Source organism: Petromyzon marinus, chromosome 62, assembly GCF_048934315.1.
Source record: "Petromyzon marinus isolate PM22_M1 ecotype Great Lakes invasive population chromosome 62, UKy_Petmar_22M1.pri1.0, whole genome shotgun sequence".
In the NCBI taxonomy this organism is placed as follows: domain Eukaryota; kingdom Metazoa; phylum Chordata; class Hyperoartia; order Petromyzontiformes; family Petromyzontidae; genus Petromyzon; species Petromyzon marinus.
This window is the reverse complement of record NC_133728.1, coordinates 806,693-831,859: the sequence shown is the minus strand read 5'-3', so window position 1 is coordinate 831,859 and position 25,167 is coordinate 806,693. Positions and strand designations below refer to the sequence as shown.

General features: G+C 54.1%; 1 protein-coding gene across 4 annotated transcripts in view; it reads left to right on the top strand.

Annotated features, from left to right (window-relative positions):
• The window catches only part of LOC116955844 (rho guanine nucleotide exchange factor 11-like), a 123,630-nt gene that overhangs the window by 24,362 nt on the left and 74,101 nt on the right, over positions 1–25,167 (top strand). For all 4 annotated transcript variants that reach the window (XM_076053626.1, XM_076053625.1, XM_076053624.1 and 1 more), the window contains exons 4-9: positions 1,045–1,152; positions 6,997–7,089; positions 9,075–9,117; positions 16,947–17,058; positions 18,996–19,115; positions 22,867–22,890. In XM_076053626.1, the coding sequence (XP_075909741.1) occupies positions 1,045–1,152; positions 6,997–7,089; positions 9,075–9,117; positions 16,947–17,058; positions 18,996–19,115; positions 22,867–22,890 (500 nt within the window). The remainder of the gene's footprint in view (positions 1–1,044; positions 1,153–6,996; positions 7,090–9,074; positions 9,118–16,946; positions 17,059–18,995; positions 19,116–22,866; positions 22,891–25,167) is intronic.

Genomic DNA, 25,167 nt, shown 5'->3' with positions numbered 1-25,167 from the left:
CCCCCGTGTCTCTCCCCCCGTGTCTCTCTCCCCCCGTGTCTCTCCCCCCGTGTCTCTCTCCCCCCGTGTCTCTCCCCCCGTGTCTCTCTCCCCCCGTGTCTCTCTCCCCGTGTCTCTCTCCCCGTGTCTCTCCCCCCGTGTCTCTCACCCCGTGTCTCCTCCCCCCGTGTCTCTCTCTCCGTGTCTCTCTCCCCGTGTCTCTCCCCCCGTGTCTCTCTCCCCCGTGTCTCGCCCCCCGTGTCTCTCACCCCGTGTCTCTCACCCCGTGTCTCTCCCCCCGCGTCTCTCACCCCCGTGTCTCTCACCCCGTGTCTCTGACTCACCCCGTGTCTCTCTCCCCGTCTCTCTCTCCCCCGTGTCTCTCTCCCCGTGTCTCTCCCCCCGTGTCTCTCTCCCCCGTGTTTCGCCCCTCGTGTCTCTCACCCCGTGTCTCTCACCCCGTGTCTCTCCCCCGCGTCTCTACCCCCGTGTCTCTCACCCCGTGTCTCTGTCTCACCCCGTGTCTCTCCCCCGTGTCTTTCCCCCCGTGTCTCTCCCCCCGTGTCTCTCTACCCCGTGTCTCTCACCCCGTGTCTCTCTCCCCGTGTCTCTCCCCCCGTGTCTCTCTCCCCGTGTCTCTCTCCCCGTGTCTCTCCCCCCGTGTCTCTCCCCCCATGTCTCTCACCCCGTGTCTCTCTCCCCGTGTCTCTCCCCCCGTGTCTCTCACCCCGTGTATCTGTCTCACCCTGTGTCCCTGTCTCACCCCGTGTCTCTCTCCTGTGTCTCTCCCGTGTGTCTCTCCCCGTGTCTCTGTCTCACCCCGTGTCTCTCTCCCCATGTCTCTCCCCGTGTCTCTCCCCCCGTGTCTCTCCCTGTGTCTCTCCCCCGTGTCTCTCCCTGTGTCTCTCTCCCCCCGTGTCTCTCTCTCCCCCCGTGTCTCTCTCCCCGTGTCTCTCTCCCCCCGTCTCTCTCCCCGTGTCTCTCTCCCCCGTGTCTCTCCCTGTGTCTCTCTCCCCCCGTGTCTCTCTCCCCGTGTCTCTCTCCCCCCGTGTCTCTGTCTGCCAGAGTGATGACCACGGCCCCTTCTCTGACCTGGACCAGCTCCGTAGCCGCCCTGCTCACATGGCCGTGTTCCTGCAGTACGTGCTGTCCCAGCTGGAGCCCGCTGCCCTGGTGAGCACCACTCACCACCAACACTCACCAACACTCACCACCAACACTCACCAACACTCACCACCACCACGTGCTGTCCCAGCTGGAGCCCGCTGCCCTGGTGAGCACCACTCACCACCAACACTCACCAACACTCACCACTCACCAACACTCACCAACACTAACCACCAACACTCACCACCACTCACCAACACTCATCACCAACACTCACCACTCACCAACACTCACCACCACCACTCACCAACACTCACCACTCACCACCACCACGTGCTGTCCCAGCTGGAGCCCGCTGCCCTGGTGAGCACCACTCACCACCAACACTCACCAACACTCACCACCAACACTCACCACCACCACTCACCAACACTCATCACCAACACTCACCACTCACCAACACTCACCACCACCACGTGCTGTCCCAGCTGGAGCCCGCTGCCCTGGTGAGCACCACTCACCACCAACACTCACCAACACTCACCACTCACCAACACTCACCAACACTAACCACCAACACTCACCACCACTCACCAACACTCATCACCAACACTCACCACTCACCAACACTCACCACCACCACGTGCTGTCCCAGCTGGAGCCCGCTGCCCTGGTGAGCACCACTCACCACCAACACTCACCACCAACACTCACCACTCACCAACACTCACCACTCACCACCACCACGTGCTGTCCCAGCTGGAGCCCGCTGCCCTGGTGAGAACCACTCACCACCAACACTCACCAACACTCACCACCACCACTCACCAACACTCACCACCAACACTCACCACCACCACTCACCAACACTCATCACCAACACTCACCACTCACCAACACTCACCACCACCACGTGCTGTCCCAGCTAGAGCCCGCTGCCCTGGTGAGAACCACTCACCACCAACACTCACCAACACTCACCACCAACACTCACCACTCACCAACACTCACCAACACTCACCAACACTCACCACTCACCACCACCACGTGCTGTCCCAGCTGGAGCCCGCTGCCCTGGTGAGCACCACTCACCACCAACACTCACCACCACCAACACTCACCACCAACACTCACCACCACCACTCACCAACACTCATCACCAACACTCACCACTCACCAACACTCACCAACACTCACCACCACCACGTGCTGTCCCAGCTGGAGCCCGCTGCCCTGGTGAGCACCACTCACCACCAACACTCACCAACACTCACCACCAACACTCACCACTCACCAACACTCACCAACACTCACCACCACCACGTGCTGTCCCAGCTGGAGCCCGCTGCCCTGGTGAGCACCACTCCACCACCAACACTCACCACCAACACTCACCACCAACACTCACCACCACCACTCACCAACACTCATCACCAACACTCACCACTCACCAACACTCACCAACACTCACCACCACCACGTGCTGTCTCAGCTGGAGCCCGCTGCCCTGGTGAGCACCACTCACCACCAACACTCACCACCAACACTCACCACCACCACTCACCAACACTCATCACCAACACTCACCACTCACCAACACTCACCAACACTCACCACCACCACGTGCTGTCCCAGCTGGAGCCCGCTGCCCTGGTGAGCACCACTCACCACCAACACTCAACAACACTCACCACCAACACTCACCAACACTCACCACTCACCACCAACACTCACCACCAACACTCACCAACACTCACCAACACTCACCACTCACCACCAACACTCACCAACACTCACCAACACTCACCACCACCACCACCACCACTCACCACCACCACTCACCACCACTCACCACCAACACTCACCACTCACCACCAACACTCACCACCAACACTCACCAACACTCACCACTCACCACCAACACTCACCACCAACACTCACCACTCACCAACACTCACCACCAACACTCACCAACACTCACCACCACCACCACCACTCACCACCACTCACCACCACCACTCACCACCACTCACCACCACTCACCACTCACCACCAACACTCACCAACACTCACCAACACTCACCACCATCACTCACCACTAACCACCACCACTCACCACCACTCACCAACACTCACCACCACTCACCACCAACACTCACCACTCACCACCAACACTCAACAACACTCACCACCAACACTCACCAACACTCACCAACACTCACCACCACCACTCACCACCAACACTCACCACTCACCACTCACCACCAACACTCGCCAACACTCACCAACACTCACCAACACTCACCACCACCACTCACCACCACTCACCAACACTCACCACTCACCAACACTCACCACCAACACTCACCAACACTCACCACCAACACTCACCAACACTCACCAACACTCACCACCACCACTCACCAACACTCACCAACACTCACCACCACTCACCAACACTCACCACCAACACTCACCAACACTCACCAACACTCACCACTCACCAACACTCACCACCAACACTCACCAACACTCACCGCTCACCACCACTCACCACCATCACTCACCAACACTCACCAACACTCACCACTCACCACCACTCACCACCATCACTCACCAACACTCACCAACACTCACCACTCACCACCACGTGCTGTCCCAGCTGGAGCCCGCTGCCCTGGTGAGCACCACTCACCACCAACACTCACCACCACCAACACTCACCACCAACACTCACCACCACCACTCACCAACACTCACCACTCACCAACACTCACCAACACTCACCACCACCACGTGCTGTCCCAGCTGGAGCCCGCTGCCCTGGTGAGCACCACTCACCACCAACACTCACCAACACTCACCACCAACACTCACCACTCACCAACACTCACCAACACTCACCACCACCACGTGCTGTCCCAGCTGGAGCCCGCTGCCCTGGTGAGCACCACTCACCACCAACACTCACCACCAACACTCACCACCACCACTCACCAACACTCATCACCAACACTCACCACTCACCAACACTCACCAACACTCACTCACCACCACCACGTGCTGTCTCAGCTGGAGCCCGCTGCCCTGGTGAGCACCACTCACCACCAACACTCACCACCAACACTCACCACCACCACTCACCAACACTCATCACCAACACTCACCACTCACCAACACTCACCAACACTCACCACCACCACGTGCTGTCCCAGCTGGAGCCCGCTGCCCTGGTGAGCACCACTCACCACCAACACTCAACAACACTCACCACCAACACTCACCAACACTCACCAACACTCACCACTCACCACCAACACTCACCACCAACACTCACCAACACTCACCAACACTCACCACTCACCACCAACACTCACCAACACTCACCAACACTCACCACCACCACCACCACTCACCACCACCACTCACCACCACTCACCACCAACACTCACCACTCACCACCAACACTCACCACCAACACTCACCAACACTCACCACTCACCACCAACACTCACCACCAACACTCACCACTCACCAACACTCACCACCAACACTCACCAACACTCACCACCACCACTCACCACCACTCACCACCACCACTCACCACCACTCACCACCACTCACCACTCACCACCAACACTCACCAACACTCACCAACACTCACCACCATCACTCACCACTAACCACCACCACTCACCACCACTCACCAACACTCACCACCACTCACCACCAACACTCACCACCACACCACCAACACTCAACAACACTCACCACCAACACTCACCAACACTCACCAACACTCACCACCACCACTCACCACCAACACTCACCACTCACCACTCACCGCCAACACTCACCAACACTCACCAACACTCACCACCACCACTCACCACCACTCACCAACACTCACCACTCACCAACACTCACCACCAACACTCACCAACACTCACCACCAACACTCACCAACACTCACCACCACCACTCACCAACACTCACCAACACTCACCACCACTCACCAACACTCACCACCAACACTCACCAACACTCACCAACACTCACCACTCACCAACACTCACCACCAACACTCACCAACACTCACCACTCACCACCACTCACCACCATCACTCACCAACACTCACCAACACTCACCACTCACCACCACTCACCACCATCACTCACCACTAACCACCACCACTCACCACCACTCACCAACACTCACCAACACTCACCACCACTCACCAACACTCACCACCTCTCACCACCACCACTACTCACCGCCACTCACCACCACTCACCACCATCACTCACCAACACTCACCAACACTCACCACTCACCACCACTCACCACCATCACTCACCACTAACCACCACCACTCACCACCACTCACCAACACTCACCAACACTCACCACCACTCACCAACACTCACCACCTCTCACCACCACCACTACTCACCGCCACTCACCAACACTCACCACCACCACTCACCACCACCACCACTCACCACCACCACTCACCACCACCACCCACTCACCACCACCACCCACCACCACCACCACCCACCACCACCACCACCCACTCACCACCACCACCACCACCACCCACCACCACCCACTCACCACCACCACTCACCACCACCACTCACCATCACCACCACCACTCACCACTCACCAACACCACTCACCACCACCACCACTCACCACCACCACCACTCACCACCACCACCACCACCCACTCACCACCACCCACTCACCACCACCCACCACCACCCACTCACCACCACCACTCACCACCACCACTCACCATCACCACCACCACTCACCACTCACCAACACCACTCACCACCACCACCACTCACCACCACTACCACTCACCACCACCACCACTCACCACCATCACCACCCACTCACCACCACCACCCACTCACCACCACCACCACCCACTCACCACCACCACCCACTCACCACCACCACCCACTCACCACCACCACCCACCACCACCACCCACCACCACCACCCACTCACCACCACCCACTCACCACCACCACCACTCACCACCACTCACCACCATCACCACTCACCACCACCACTCACCACCACCACTCACCACCACCACGTGCTGTCCCTGCTGGAGCCTGCCGCCCTGGTGAGCAGCCACAACTTCCTCCTCGTGATGGTGGTGACGGTGACGGTGGTGACGGTGATGGTGGTGACGGTGACGGTGGTGGTGGTGACGGTGATGGTGGTGACGGTGGTGACGGTGGTGACGGTGACGGTGGTGGCGATGATGGTGGTGACGGTGACGGTGGTGGTGGTGACGGTGATGGTGGCGACGGTGGTGATGGTGGTGACGGTGACGGTGGTGACGGTGACGGTGGTGACGGTGACGGTGGTGGTGGTGACGGTGATGGTGGCGACGGTGGTGATGGTGGTGACGGTGGTGACGGTGGTAACGGTGACGGTGGTGACGGTGATGGTGGTGATGGTGGTGACGGTGACGGTGGTGACGGTGACGGTGGTGACGGTCACGGTGGTGACAGTGGTGACGGCGATGGTGGTGACGGTGATGGTGGTGACGGTGACGGTGGTGACGGTGATGGTGGTGACGGTGATGGTGTGGTGACGATACGGTGATGGTGGTGACGATGCGGTGATGGTGGTGACGGTGATGGTGGTGACGGTGATGGTGGTGACGGTGGTGACGGTGGTGACGGTGGTGGTGGTGACGGTGGTGACGGTGATGGTGGTGACGGTGATGGTGGTGACAGTGACGGTGGTGACGGTGATGGTGCGGTGACGGTGCGTTGACGGTGATGGTGCGGTGACGGTGACGGTGGTGGTGGTGATGGTGCGGTGACGGTGCGTTGACGATGACGGTGATGATGCGGTGATGGTGCGGTGTGTGAGATCAGCTGTTCCACCTGTGCGTGGAGGCGGCTCAACACTCCAAAGACCCCAAGAAGCTCATGTCAGAGATTTACTTCACTTTTCTGGAGCGCAACGCGGTCAGTACCATCACCACCATCACCACACATCACCACACATCACCACCATCACCACCTTCACCACCACACCACCACACCACCACACCACCATCACCACCATCACCACCACCACCATCACCACCACACCACCACACCACCATCACCACCATCACCACCACACCACCACCACCATCACCACCACACCACCATCACCACCATCACCACCATCACCACCACACCACCATCACCACCATCACCACCACACCACCATCACCACCATCACCACACATCACCACACATCACCACCTTCACCACCATCACCACCATCACCACCATCACCACCATCACCACCACACCACCACCATCACCATCACCACCATCACCACCATCACCACCATCACCACCATCATCACCATCACCACCATCACCACCATCACCATCATCACCATCACCATCACCACCATCATCACCATCATCACCATCACCATCACCACCATCACCACCATCACCACCATCACCAACATCACCACCATCACCATCATCACCACCATCACCACTACCACCACCATCACCACCACCACCATCACCACCATCACCATCACCATCATCACCACCACCATCATCACCATCACCACCACCACCATCACCACCATCACCACCATCACCACCATCACCACCATCATCACCACCACCATCATCACCATCACCACCATCACCATCATCACCACCACCATCACCACCATCACCACCTTCACCACCATCACCACCATCACCATCATCACCACCACCATCATCACCATCACAACCATCACCATCATCACCACCATCACCACCATCACCACCATCACCACCACCACCACCATCACCATCATCACTATCATCACCATCACCATCACCACCATCATCACCATCATCACCACCATCACCACCATCACCACCATCACCAACATCACCACCATCACCATCATCACCACCATCACCACTACCACCACCATCACCACCATCACCACCACCACCACCATCACCACCATCACCACCATCACCACCATCACCACCATCACCACCACCATCATCACCATCACCACCATCACCATCATCACCACCACCATCACCACCATCACCACCATCACCACCTTCACCACCATCACCACCATCACCATCATCACCACCACCATCATCACCATCACAACCATCACCATCATCACCACCACCATCACCACCATCACCACCATCATCACCATCATCACCACCATCACCACCATCACCATCATCACCACCACCATCACCACCATCACCATCATCACCACCACCATCACCACCATCACCATCACCACCACCACCATCATCATCACCACCATCATCATCACCACCATCACCATCATCACCACCACCATCACCACCATCACCATCATCACCACCACCATCACCACCATCACCATCACCACCACCACCATCATCACCACCACCATCACCACCACCACCATCACCACCATCACCACCACCACCATCACCACCATCACCACCACCACCATCATCACCACCACCACCATCACCACCATCACCACCACCACCACCACCATCATCACCATCACCACCATCATCACCATCACCACCATCACCATCATCACCACCATCACCACCATCATCACCATCACCATCATCACCACCACCATCATCACCACCACCACCATCACCACCATCACCACCATCACCACCACCACCACCACCATCATCACCATCACCACCATCACCATCACCACCACCATCACCACCATCACCACCATCATCACCATCACCACCACCACCACCATCAGTGCTGGTGCCAGGTGGTTCTGCGTTCCCAGCGTGGTGCCAGGCTGGTGGTTGGAACCCAGCAGCCCCTCCTGGTTATTGCTGCGACGCCATCCTCCATCGCTGCTGCTCGCTAACACCGCACTTGCCCCGGCGGTCTGTGTGGGCTACACGGGCGGGGGGGGGATCCTTTGTCTTTGTCTGTGTGATCACAGCCTCTGAAGATTCCCGTTGCAGACGAGTTGATTTTAGCCGTGGGTGAGTGGACTCGTCATCGTCACCACCATCGTCATCACCATCGTCATCACCATCGTCATCGTCATCACCATCGTCATTGTAATCACCATCGTCATTGTCATCACCATCATAATTACCATCGTCATTGTAATCACCATCGTCATCGTCACCACCATCGTCACCACCATCGTCATCGTCATCATCATCGTCATTGTCATCACCATCGTCATCACCATCGTCATCACCATCGTCATCGTCATCACCATTGTCAACACCATCACCATCATCATTGTCATCACCATCGTCATCACCATCGTCATCACCATCACCATCGTCATCACCATCGTCATCACCATCGTCATCACCATCATAATCGTTATCACCATCGTCATTGTCATCACCATCATAATCACCATCGTCACCATCACCATCATAATTACCATCATCACCATCGTCATCACCATCATCATTGTCATCACCATCGTCATTGTAATCACCATCGTCATTGTCATCACCATCGTCATTGTCAACACCGTCGTCATCACCATCGTCATCACCATCGTCATCGCCATCACCATCGTCATCACCATCGTCATTGTAATCATCATCGTCATCACCATCGTCATTGTAATCACCATCATCAAGACCATCGTCATCACCATCGTCATCACCATCGTCATTGTCATCACCATCATAATTAATATCGTCACCATCACCATCATAATTACCATCATCGTCACCATCACCATTGTCAACACCATCGTCACCATTGTCAACAACATCGTCACCATCACCATTGTCAACAACATCGTCACCATCACCATTGCCAACAACATCGTCACCATTGTCAACAACATCGTCACCATTGTCAACAACATCGTCACCATTGTGAACACCATCGTCACCATTGTCAACAACATCGTCACCATTGTCAACAACATCGTCACCATTGTCAACAACATCGTCACCATTGTGAACACCATCGTCACCATTGTCAACAACATCGTCACCATTGTCAACAACATCATCACCATTGTCAACAACATCGTCACCATTGTCAACAACATCGTCACCATCACCATTGTTAACAACATTGTCACCATTGTCAACAACATCGTCACCATTGTCAACAACATCGTCACCATGGTCAACAACATCGTCACCATTGTCAACAACATCGTCACCATTGTCAACAACATCGTCACCATGGTCAACAACATCGTCACCATTGTCAACAACATCGTCACCATCGTGAACACCATCGTCACCATTGTCAACAACATCGTCACCATTGTCAACACCATCGTCACCATTGTCAACAACATCGTCACCATTGTCAATACCATCGTCACCATTGTCAACAATATCGTCACCATCACCATTGTCAACAACATTGTCACCATTGTCAACAACATCGTCACCATCACCATTGTCAACAACATCGTCACCATTGTCAACAACATCGTCACCATCACCATTGTTAACAACATCGTCACCATTGTCAACAACATCATCACCATCACCATTGTCAACAACATCGTCACCATCACCATTGTCAACAACATCGTCACCATTGTCAACAACATCGTCACCATCACCATTGTCAACAACATCGTCACCATTGTCAACAACATCGTCACTATTGTCAACAACATCATCACCATTGTTAACAACATCGTCACCATCACCATTGTTAACAACATCGTCACCATTGTTAACACCATCGTCACCATCACCATCGTCAACAACATTGTCACCATCACCATTGTCAACAACATCGTCACCATCACCATTGTCAACAACATCGTCACCATTGTCAACAACATCGTCACCATCACCATTGTTAACAACATCGTCACCATTGTCAACAACATCATCACCATCACCATTGTCAACAACATCGTCACCATTGTCAACAACATCGTCACCATCACCATTGTCAACAACATCGTCACCATTGTCAACAACATCGTCACCATCACCATCGTCAACAACATCGTCACCGTTGTCAACAACATCATCACCATTGTCAACAACATCGTCACCATTGTCAACAACATCATCACCATTGCCAACAACATCGTCACCATCACCATCGTCAACATCATCGTCACCATCACCATTGTCAACAACATCGTCACTGTCACCATTGTCAACAACATCGTCACCATCACCATTGTCAACAACATCGTCACCATCACCATTGTCAACAACATCGTCACCATTGTCAACAACATCATCACCATTGTCAACAACATCGTCACCATTGTCAACAACATCGTCACCATTGTCAACAACATCGTCACCATCACCATCGTCAACAACATCGTCACCATCACCATTGTCAACAACATCGTCACCATCGTCAACACCATCGTCACCATCACCATTGTCAACAACATCGTCACCATCACCATTGTCAACACCATCGTCACCATTGTCAACAACATCGTCACCATTGTCAACAACATCGTCACCATTGTCAACAACATCGTCACCATCACCATTGTCAACAACATCGTCACCATCACCATTGTCAACAACATCGTCACCATCACCATTGTCAACAACATCGTCACCATTGTCAACAACATCGTCACCATCACCATCGTCAACAACATCGTCACCATCACCATTGTCAACAACATCGTCACCATCACCATCGTCAACAACATCGTCACCATCACCATTGTCAACAACATCGTCACCATTGTCAACAACATCGTCACCATTGTCAACAACATCGTCACCATTGTCAACAACATCATCACCATTGTCTACAACATCATCACCATCACCATTGTTAACACCATCGTCACCATTGTCAACAACATCGTCACCATCACCATTGTCAACACCATCATCACCATCACCATCGTCAACAACATTGTCACCATCACCATTGTCAACAACATCGTCACCATTGTCAACAACATCGTCACCATTGTCAACAACATCGTCATCATTGTCAACACCATCGTCACCATTGTCAACAACATCGTCACCATCACCATTGTCAACAACATCATCACCATCACCATTGTCAACAACATCGTCACCATTGTCAACAACATCGTCACCATCACCATCGTCAACAACATCGTCACCATCACCATTGTCAACACCATCGTCACCATTGTCAACAACATCGTCACCATTGTCAACAACATCGTCACCATCACCATTGTCAACAACATTGTCACCATCACCATTGTCAACAACATCGTCACCATTGTCAACAACATCGTCACCATCACCATTGTCAACAACATCGTCACCATTGTCAACAACATCGTCACCATTGTCAACAACATCGTCACCATCACCATTGTCAACAACATTGTCACCATCACCATTGTCAACAACATCGTCACCATTGTCAACAACATCGTCACCATCACCATCGTCAACAACATCGTCACCATCACCATTGTCAACAACATCGTCACCATCACCATCGTCAACAACATCGTCACCATCACCATTGTCAACAACATCGTCACCATTGTCAACAACATCGTCACCATCGTCAACAACATCGTCACCATCGTGAACACCATCATCACCATTGTCAACAACATCGTCACCATTGTCAACATCATCACCATTGTCAACAACATCATCACCATCACCATTGTTAACACCATCGTCACCATTGTCAACAACATCGTCACCATCACCATTGTCAACACCATCGTCACCATCACCATCGTCAACAACATTGTCACCATCACCATTGTCAACAACATCGTCACCATTGTCAACAACATCGTCACCATTGTCAACACCATCGTCACCATTGTCAACAACATCGTCACCATCACCATTGTCAACAACATCGTCACCATCACCATCGTCAACAACATCATCACCATCACCATTGTCAACAACATCGTCACCATTGTCAACAACATCGTCACCATCACCATCGTCAACAACATCGTCACCATCACCATTGTCAACACCATCGTCACCATTGTCAACAACATCGTCACCATTGTCAACAACATCATCACCATTGTCAACAACATCGTCACCATTGTCAACAACATCGTCACCATTGTCAACAACATCGTCACCATCACCATTGTCAACAACATCGTCACCATCACCATCGTCAACAGCATCGTCATCATCACCATTGTCAACAACATCGTCACCATCGTCAACAACATCGTCACCATTGTCAGCAACATCGTCACCATTGTCAACAACATCATCACCATTGTCAACAACATCGTCACCATTGTCAACAACATCATCACCATCGTGAACACCATCGTCACCATTGTCAGCAACATCAGCAACATCGTCACCATTAACACGTAGGCTTTCGCGACCAATATTATTCATAATAAAGGTTTTTGGGTTAGATCGCGTTTATTTATAAATGTGTCGCAACCCTCCACCACCGGACACGGCCAATCAGCAAAAAAAGTGTCACGTTGACAAAAGACAAATAATTCACTACTTCAGCCCACCGGTGTGTTGAAGAGTTAATCCACATTTACAGTTTGAGTACGACGTTTCGCTGGTAAATACATCCAGCATCATCAAGCAATTCGCCAGAATGGTAAAGCCCTCGCTTGCTCCCGGTTTTTATATATATTTTTATATATAAAAACCGGGAGCAAGCGAGGGCTTTACCATTCTGGGAGCAAGCGAGGGCTTTACCATTCTGGCGAATTGCTTGATGATGCTGGATGTATTTACCAGCGAAACGTCGTACTCAAACTGTAAATGTGGATTAACTCTTCAACACACCGGTGGGCTGAAGTAGTGAATTATGTCTTTTGTCAACGTGACACTTTTTTTGCTGATTGGCCGTGTCGGGTGGTGGAGGGTTGCGACACATTTATAAATAAACGCGATCTAACCCAAAAACCTTTATTATGAATCGTCACCATTGTCAACAACATCGTCACCATTGTGAACACCATCGTCACCATTGTCAACAACATCATCACCATCACCATTGTGAACACCATCATCACCATTGTCAACAACATCGTCACCATTGTCAACAACATCGTCACCATTGTGAACACCATCGTCACCATTGTCAACAACATCATCACCATCACCATTGTGAACACCATCATCACCATTGTCAACAACATCGTCACCATTGTCAACAACATCGTCACCATTGTCAACAACATCATCACCATTGTCAACAACATCGTCACCATCACCATTGTCAACAACATCGTCACCATCACCATCGTCAACAACACCATCACCATCATCAACAATATCGTCACCATGGTCAACAACATCGTCACCATTGTCAACAACATCGTCACCATTGTGAACACCATCACCATTGTCAACACCATCGTCACCATTGTCAACAACATCGTCACCATCACCATTGTCAACAACATCGTCACCATCGTCAACAACACCATCACCATCGTCAACAACATCGTCACCATCACCATCGTCAACAACATCGTCACCATCACCATTGTCAACAACATCGACATCACCGTGTCCCACCCCGTGTCCCACCCCGTGTCTCACCGTCTCTCATTGTCTCACCTGTCCCACCCCGTGTCTCACCGTGGGTCTCACCGTGTCTCACCGTGTGTCTCACCGTGTCTCACCGTGTCCCACCCCGTGTCTCACCCCGTGTCTCACCGTGTGTCTCACCGTGTCTCACCGTGTCTCACCGTGTGTCTCATCGTGTCTCACCGTGTGTCTCACCGTGTCCCACCCCGTGTCTCACCGTGTCTCACCGTGTGTCTCACCGTGTCTCACCGTGTCTCACCGTGTGTCTCACCGTGTGTCACCGTGTCTCACCGTGTGTCTCACCCCATGTCTCACCGTGTGTCTCACCGTGTCTCACCGTGTGTCTCACCGTGTCTCACCGTGTCTCACCGTGTCTCACCGTGTGTCTCACCGTGTCTCACCGTGCCTCACCATGTCTCACTGTGTGTCTCACCGTGTGTCACCGTGTCTCACCGTGTGTCTCACCCCATGTCTCACCGTGTGTCTCACCGTGTCTCACCGTGTGTCTCACCATGTCTCACCGTGTGTCTCACCGTGTCTCACCGTGTCTCACCGTGTCTCACCGTGTCTCACCGTGTGTCTCACCGTGTCTCACCGTGCCTCACCATGTCTCACTGTGTGTCTCACCGTGTGTCTCACCGTGTCTCACCGTGTGTCTCACCGTGTCTCACCGTGCCTCACCATGTCTCACCGTGTGTCTCACCGTGTCTCACCGTGTGTCTCACCGTGTGTCTCACCCCATGTCTCACCCCGTGTCTCACCGTGTGTCTCACCCCGTGTCTCACCGTGTGTCTCACCGTGTGTCTCACCGTGTGTCTCACCGTGTGTCTCACCGTGTGTCTCACCGTGTGTCTCACCGTGTCTCACCGTGTCTCACCGTGTGTCTCACCGTGTGTCTCACCCCGTGTCTCACCGTGTGTCTCACCGTGTGTCTCACCGTGTGTCTCACCGTGTGTCTCACCGTGTGTCTCACCATGTCTCACCGTGTGTCTCACCGTGTGTCTCACCCCGTGTCTCACCGTGTGTCTCACCATGTCTCACCGTGTGTCTCACCCCGTGTCTCACCGTGTGTCTCACCGTGTGTCTCACCGTGTGTCTCACCGTGTGTCTCACCGTGTGTCTCACCGTGTCTCACCGTGTGTCTCACCGTGTGTCTCACCGTGTGTCTCACCGTGTGTCTCACCGTGTGTCTCACCGTGTCTCACCGTGTGTCTCACTGTGTGTCTCACCGTGTGTCTCACCGTGTCTCACCGTGTCTCACCCCGTGTCTCACCGTGTGTCTCACTGTGTGTCTCACCGTGTGTCTCACCGTGTGTCTCACCCCGTGTCTCACCGTGTCTCACCGTGTGTCTCACCGTGTGTCTCACCGTGTGTCTCACCGTGTGTCTCACTGTGTGGCTCACCGTGTGTCTCACCGTGTGTCTCACCGTGTGTCTCACCGTGTGTCTCACCGTGTGTCTCACCGTGTGGCTCACCGTGTGTCTCACCGTGTGTCTCACTGTGTGTCTCACCGTGTGTCTCACTGTGTGTCTCACCGTGTGTCCCACCGTGTGTCTCACTGTGTGTCTCACCGTGTGTCTCACCGTGTGTCTCACCGTGTGTCTCACCGTGTGTCTCACCGTGTGTCTCACCGTGTCTCACCGTGTGTCTCACCGTGTGTCTCACCGTGTGTCTCACCGTGTCTCACTGTGTGTCTCACCCCGTGTCTCACCGTGTGTCTCACCGTGTGTCTCACCGTGTCTCACTGTGTGTCTCACCCCGTGTCTCACCGTGTGTCTCACCGTGTGTCTCACCGTGTGTCTCACCGTGTGTCTCACCGTGTGTCTCACCGTGTGTCTCACCGTGTGTCTCACCCCGTGTCTCACCGTGTCTCACCGTGTGTCTCACCGTGTGTCTCACCGTGTGTCTCACCGTGTGTCTCACCGTGTGTCTCACCGTGTCTCACCGTGTGTCTCACCGTGTGTCTCACCGTGTGTCTCACCGTGTCTCACCCCGTGTCTCACCCCGTGTCTCACCCCGTGTCTCACCGTGTCTCACCGTGTGTCTCACCCCGTGTCTCACCGTGTGTCACCGTGTGTCTCACCCCGTGTCTCACCGTGTGTCTCACCGTGTGTCTCACCGTGTGTCTCACCGTGTGTCTCACCGTGTGTCTCACCGTGTCTCACCGTGTGTCTCACCGTGTCTCACCGTGTGTTTCACCGTGTCTCACCGTGTGTCTCACCGTGTGTCTCACCGTGTGTCTCACCGTGTGTCTCACCGTGTGTCTCACCGTGTGTCTCACCGTGTGTCTCACCGTGTGTCTCACCGTGTGTCTCACCGTGTGTCTCACCGTGTAGAGGAATGCCGTGTGCGTCCCGGACTCGTGCTCGATGAGGCTGTCCGCCGTGCGGTGGAAACCGCTCAGCCCGGCGCGCTAGAGACGGCACGCGGACAGCTGGACGACTACCGGTGAGATGGTGGTGATGGTGGTGATGGTGGTGATGGTGGTGGTGATGGTGGTGATGGTGGTGATGGTGGTGATGGTGGTGATGATGGTGGTGATGGTGGTGATGATGGTGGTGATGGTGGTGATGGTGGTGATGGTGGTGGTGATGGTGGTGATGGTGGTGATGGTGGTGGACAAAACAACCCCCTACTTCCTCGGTGGCATGTGACGGTAACGCTGTGGTGGATGCGAGCGACGCCACGGAGGGAAGGACGGGCGACTCTGTCGTGGACAGTGCTGTGGGGGGAAGGCCAATTCCGATCGCCTCTACCCCTCATGGCGCTTGTCGCCACCGCAGCCGCCAAATGGGGGCTCTGGACGGGTGCGAGGGGCTGGTGACCCCTCCACCTTCAATACAAGCACCACGAAAACACGTGTTCAAAATCTAACTAAGCTTGTGCCGGAGGCGCCGGGGGGACAGGCGTCTATGACGTCTCCTGGCCAAACCCCATTTGGCAGAGCCAGGAGATTGAATCTTTACCCTCGGGGCTCCTCCAGATGCCGCAAAAAGCCACTTTGTGTGGCCACGTGGAATGTTCGAACGCTCACTGCGGAGGAGAGGCTGCCACTCCTCTGTCGGGAGCTGGACCAATACCGCCTGGATCTCTGTGGTATTCAGGAGGTCTGATCGACCGGCTCTGGCTCCTGCCACCGTGAGGGGTGGACAGTCCTCTACTCGGGGCAGCAGACTGCCAAACAACAGGGAGTAGCTCTTGTTCTGAACAAAAGAATGAAGGGGGCGTGGGAGCGTGGCGGTGAGGTGTGGGAAGCTGTAAGCCCCAAGCTACTCTGGGCTCGACTTCCCATCAACCGGAGGCGAGGAGTGGTGGTCGTGGTTACTTATGCCCCCACCGAAGACGAACATCCGTGGAGGCATGCAGGCAAAGCCGATGAGTCAGATGCCTTCTATGACCTCCTGTCACAGGTGCTGGCTAAAGTGGCCCCTCGGGATAGAGTCATCTTGTTGGGTGACTTCAATGCCCGAGTTGGTCATGATGCTAGCACCTGGTCTGGAGTGATTGGAGGGCATGGGCCAGATCAACTCATTAACAACGGTAGGAGTGCTAGATTTTTGTGCAGCCCATGGGCTTGTAATTACCAACACGCTGTTCCAGCATTAGCGCATCCACACAACATCATGGATGCACGCCTGGTCCAAGCAAGAACATCTGCTGGACTACATAGTGACAGAACAGCGGATGCGGGCCCATGTCCTTGACACCAGGACCTACCGTGGAACTGATGTGATTGTCATCTCTAAGATACGCCTATCATTCTTCCACTCCGGTGGTGGGTGTACACCCAGGACCCCATTCAAAACTCAGTGGCATGGTGTCAGCTCGCTGATGAAAGTTGCGAGCGAGAATTTCATCATACTACCTGGCATCTGGCTCCGCACCAAGCTTCGAGTTTTCTCGGCCACGGTGATTCCCTCCCTTCTCTACGCTTCCGAAACGTGGACCCCCCTCATGGAACATCTTCGCCGGTTAGAAACATTGAGGCTATCCTGCCTACGATCCATCCTGGGTTTAAGCAGGCTGGATTGTGTGAGGAGCTCACAGATCCTTGAATGACCTGGACAAAGTCCCATCGGTGAGCTCCTCCGGCAGGCAAGGCTGCATTGGCTGGACGATGTGGACGATGTTGACGATGTTGATGGTGGTGGTGATGGTGATGGTGGTGATGGTGATGTAAGAGGCGGAGGGTGATGGGGCTGGGGACGATGTTTGGAGAGACGATTTTGACGATGTTGATGATGTTGACGACGTTGATGGTGGTGATGGTGGCGATGGTGATGGTGGTGATGGTGGTGATGGTGATGTTGACGATGTTGATGGTGGTGATGGTGGTGGTGATGGTGATGGTGGTGATGGTGGTGATGATGGTGATGGTGATGTAGGAGGCGGAGGGTGATGGGGCTGGGGACGATGTTTGGAGAGACGATGTTGCCACCCGTTCCCAACGCGGTGAAGGAGGTTCACCTCGCTGAGCACAGTCTCACCAAGATCAGCAACATGATGTACGCTCACCACCACTCACCACACTCACCACTCATACTCACCACCATTCACCGCTCACCACCACTCACCAATCACCACTACTCACCACGCTCACAACCACTCACCACTCACACTCACCACCACTCACCACTCACCACGCTCACCACCACTCGCTACTCACGCTCACCACCAGTCACCACCACTCACCACCACTCACCACTCACGCTCACCACTCACGCTCACCACCACTCACCACTCACACTCACCACCACTCACCACACTCACCACCACTCACGCTCACCACCACGCTCACCACTCACCACCACTCACCACGCTCACCACCACTCACCACTCACGCTCACCACCACTCACCACTCACCACCACTCACCACTCACGCTCACCACCACGCTCACCACTCACCACCACTCACCACACTCACCACCACTCACCACTCACCACCACTCTCCACGCTCACCACCACTCACACTTACCACCACTCACCACCACTCACCACACTCACCACCACTCACCACACTCACCACCACTCACCACCACTCACCACGCTCACCACCACTCACCACTCATGCTCACCACCACTCACCACCACTCACCACTCACCACCACTCACCACTCACGCTCACCACCACTCACCACCACTCACCACTCACGCTCACCACCACTCACCACTCACGCTCACCACCACTCACCACTCACGCTCACCACTCACGCTCACCACCGCTCACCACTCACGCTCACCACTCACGCTCACCACCACTCACGCTCACCACTCACGCTCACCACCACTCACCACTCACGCTCACCACCACTCACCACTCACGCTCACCACCACTCACCACTCACGCTCACCACCACTCATTCTGACCACTCACGCTCACCACGACTCACCACTCACCACCACTCACGCTCACCACCACTCACCACTCACCACCACTCACGCTCACCACCACTCACACTCACCACCACTCACCACTCACGCTCACCACCACTCACCACTCACCACCACTCACGCTCACCACCACTCACACTCACCACCACTCACCACTCATGCTCACCACCACTCACCACTCACCACCCACGCTCACAACCACTTACGCTCACCACCACTCACCACTCACGCGCACCACCACTCACCACTCACGCTCACCACCACTCACCACTCACGCTCACCACTCACAGACAACCTCAACTCACCACTCACCATGTTTGCTTGTGAACTACAATCTCACATCCTATATACGTGTGCGTGTGCTGACTGTGTGTGTGTCTGTGTGTGCATGTGTGTGTGTCTGTGTGTGTGTCTGTGTGTGTCTGTGTGTGTGTAACTGTGTGTGTCTGTGTGTGTGTCTGCGTGTGTGTGTGCGTGTGTGTGTAACTGTGTGTGTGTGTGTGCGTGTGTCTGTGTGTGTGTGTGTGTGCGTGTGTGTGTGTGCATGTGTTTGTGTGCGTGTGTTTGTGTCTGTGTGTGTTTGTGTGTGTGTGCGTGTGTGTGTGTGCGTGTGTTTGTGTCTGTGTGTTTTTGTCTGTGTGTTTTTGTCTGTGTGTGCGTGTGTTTGTGTCTGTGTGTGTCTGTGTGTGTGTGTGTCTGTGTGTGCGTGTGTGTGTGTGTCTGTGTGTGTGTCTGTGTGTGTGTCTGTGTTTGTGTCTGTGTGCGTCTGTGTGTCTGTGTGTGTGTGTGTCTGTGCGTGTGTGTCTGTGTCTGTGTGTGTGTGCGTGTGTCTGTGTGTGCGTGTGTGTGTGTCTGTGTGTGCGTGTGTGTGTGTGTTTCTGTGTGTTTCTGTGTGTCTGTGCGTGTGTGTGCGTGTGTGTGTGTCTGTGTGTGTCTGCGTGTGTGTGTGCGTGTGTGTGTGTCTGTGTGTGTCTGCGTGTGTGTGTGTGTTTGTGCGTGTGTGTGTGTCTGTGCGTGTGTGTGTGTTTGTGTCTGTCTGTGTGTGCGTGTGTGTGTGCGTCTGTGTGTGCGTGTGTGTGTGTGTCTGTGTGTGTGTCTGTGTGTGTAACTGTGTGTGTCTGTGTGTGTGTCTGTGTGTGTAACTGTGTGTGTCTGTGTGTGTGTCTGTGTGTGTAACTGTGTGTGTGTGTCTGTGTGTGTGTCTGCGTGTGTGTGTGCGTGTGTGTGTAACTGTGTGTGTGTAACTGTGTGTGTCTGTGTGTGTGTGTAACTGTCTGTGTGTGTGCGTGTCTCTGTGTGTGTAACTGTGTGTGTGTGTAACTGTGTGTGTGTGTAACTGTGTGTGTCTGTGTGTCTGTGTGTGTGTGTGTAACTGTCTGTGTGTGTGTCTGTAACTGTGTGTGTGTGTGCGTGTGGCTGTGTGTGTGTGCGCGTGTGTGTGTAACTGTGTGTGTGTAACTGTGTGTGTGTCTGTGTGTGTGTGTGTAACTGTGTGTGTGTGTAACTGTGTGTGTGTGTCTGTGTGTGTGTGTGTGTAACTGTGTGTGTGTGTCTGTGTGTGTGTGTAACTGTGTGTGTAACTGTGTGTGTGTGTGTGTGTAACTGTGTGTAACTGTGTGTAACTGTGTGTGTGTCTGTGTGTGTGTCTGTGTGTGTGTGTAACTGTGTGTGTAACTGTGTGTGTGTAACTGTGTGTGTGTGTCTGTGTGTGTGTAACTGTGTGTGTGTGTAACTGTGTGTGTAACTGTGTGTGTGTGTGTAACTGTGTGTGTCTGTCTGTGTGTGTGTGTAACTGTCTGTGTGTGTGTCTGTGTGTGTGTAACTGTCTGTGTGTGTGTGTCTGTGTGTGTGTAACTGTGTGTGTGTGTGTATGTGTGTGTGTAACTGTCTGTGTGTGTGTGTAACTGTCTGCGTGTGTGTGTAACTGTCTGTGTGTGTGTGTAACTGTCTGTGTGTGTGTCTGTAACTGTGTGTGTGTGTGCGTGTGTGTGTAACTGTGTGTGTGTAACTGTCTGTGTGTGTGTAACTGTGTGTCTGTGTGTGTGTGTGTGTAACTGTGTGTGTAACTGTGTGTGTGTGTGTAACTGTGTGTGTAACTGTGTGTGTGTCTGTGTGTGTGTGTAACTGTATGTGTAACTGTGTGTGTGTGTGTGTGTAACTGTGTGTGTGTGTCTGTGTGTGTGTGTGTAACTGTGTGTGTAACTGTGTGTGTGTGTGTGTGTAACTGTGTGTGTGTGTGTGTAACTGTGTGTGTAACTGTGTGTGTGTGTAACTGTGTGTGTGTGTGTAACTGTGTGTGTAATTGTGTGTGTGTAACTGTGTGTGTGTGTCTGTGTGTGTGTGTAACTGTGTGTGTGTCTGTGTGTGTGTAACTGTGTGTGTGTCTGTGTGTGTGTGTAACTGTGTGTGTGTGTAACTGTGTGTGTGTGTGTAACTGTGTGTGTGTGTAACTGTGTGTGTGTGTGTAACTGTGTGTGTGTGTGTGTAACTGTGTGTGTGTGTAACTGTGTGTGTGTGTGTGTGTAACTGTGTGTGTGTGTGTAACTGTGTGTGTATGTGTAACTGTGTGTGTGTAACTGTGTGTGTGTAACTGTGTGTGTGTGTAACTGTGTGTGTGTAACTGTGTGTGTGTGTAACTGTGTGTGTGTAACTGTGTGTGTGTGTGTAACTGTGTGTGTGTAACTGTGTGTGTGTGTGTGTAACTGTGTGTGTGTAACTGTGTGTGTGTAACTGTGTGTGTGTGTAACTGTGTGTGTGTAACTGTGTGTGTGTGTAACTGTGTGTGTGTAACTGTGTGTGTGTAACTGTGTGTGTGTAACTGTGTGTGTGTGTGTAACTGTGTGTGTGTCTGTGTGTTTTTCAGAGAGGGAACGGACGAGGAGAGACGGTGCGGTTCCACCCCGACCATCACCTCGTAGCTCACCACGCTCACCACGCTCACCACGCTCACCACTCTCACCACGCTCACCACGCTCACCACGCTCACCAGGCTCACCACGCTCACCACGCTCGCCACTCTCACCACGCTCACCACGCTCACCACGCTCACCACGCTCCCCACGCTCACCACGCTCACCACGCTCGCCACTCTCACCTTGCTCACCACGCTCACCACGCTCACCACGCTCACCACTCTCAGCACGCTCACCACTCTCACCACGCTCACCACGCTCACCACGCTCACCACGCTCACCACGCTCACCACGCTCACCACGCTCACCACTCTCAGCACGCTCACCACGCTCACCACTCTCACCACGCTCACCACTCTCACCACGCTCACCACGCTCACCACGCTCACCACACTCACCACGCTCACCACGCTCACCACGCTCACCACTCTCACCACGCTCACCACTCTCACCAGGCTCACCAGGCTCACCACTCTCACCACGCTCACCACGCTCACCACGCTCACCACGCTCACCACGCTCATCACTCTCATCACTCTCACCACTCTCACCACGCTCACCACGCTCACCACGCTCACCACTCTCACCACACTCACCACGCTCACCACGCTCACCACGCTCACCACTCGATGATGATGACGACGATGATGATGATGACGACGATGATGACGATGACGACGATGATTACGACGATGATGGTGATTGATGACGATGATGATGATGATGATTATGACGACGATGATGATGACGACGATAATGATGATGATGACGACCATCACGACGATGACGACGATGATGATGATGACGATGATGATGATGACGATGATGACGACGATGATAATGACGATGATGGCGACGATGATGATAACGACGATGATGATGATGATGACCACCACGACCACCACCACCACGACCACCACCATCACCACCACCATCACCACGACCACCACCATCACCACCACCACAACCACCACCATCACCACCACCACGACCACCATCATCACCACCACCACCACGACCACCACCACCACGACCACCACCACCACAACCACCACCACCAACACGACCACCACCATCACCACCACCACGACCACCACCACCACCACCATCATCACCACCACCACCACCATCACCACGACCACCACCACCACCACGACCACCACCACCACGACCACCACCATCATCACCACCACCACCACCACAACCACCACCACCACAACCACCACCAACACGACCACCACCACCACGATTGCTCCTGGGCACTTACGCCGACAGCAGCCTGTGAAGGCTGCGCAGGGGACCCGTGCGTGTGTGTGTGTGTGTCTGTGTGTGTGCGTGTGTGTGTGTGCGTGTGTGTGTGTGCGTGTGTGTGTGTGTCTGTGTGTGTGTGTGCGTGTGTGTGTGTGCGTGTGTGTGTGTGCGTGTGTGTGTGTGTGTGTCTGTGTGTGTGCGTGTGTGTGTGTGCGTGTGTGTGTGTGCGTGTGTGCGTGTGTCTGTGTGTGTGTGTGTGCGTGTGTGTGCGTGTGTGTGTGTGTGTGCGTGTGTGTGTGTGTGTGCGTGTGTGTGTGCGTGTGTGTGTGTGTGACCGGCAAAACAACCCCCTACCTCCTCGCGGTGCCGGATGGGCAACTCTGTCGTGGACAGTGCTGTGGGGGGAGATCCAATTTTGATTGGCTCCTCCCCTCATGGCATATGTGTCCACCACAGGGGCTAAACGGGGGCTCTGGACGGGTGCGAGGGGCTGGTAACCCCTCCACCTTCAATTAATTACCACGAAACCACGAGTTAAACTGAAATATGTAACTAATAAACTTGTGCCGGAGGCCCCGGGGGGCCAGGCGTTTATGACGTCTCCTGGCCAAACCCCATTTGGCGGAGCCAGGAGATTGAATATCCACCCTCGGGGCTCCTCCAGAAACAACGAAAAGCCACTACGGGTGGCCACGTGGAATGTTCGAACGCTCACTGCGGAGGAGAGGCTGCCACTCCTCTGTCGGGAGCTGGACCGGTACTGCCTGGATCTATGCGGCATTCAGGAGGTCCGGTGGACCGGTTCTGGCTCCTGCCACCATGAGGGGTGGACAGTCCTCTACTCGGGGCAGGAGACTGCCAAACAACAAGGTGTGGCTCTTCTTTTGAACAAAAGAATGAAGGGGGCGTGGGAGCGTGGCGGTGAGGTGTGGGAAGCTGTAAGCCCCAGGCTACTTTGGGCTCGCCTTCCCATCAACCGGAGGCGAGGAATGGTGGTCGTG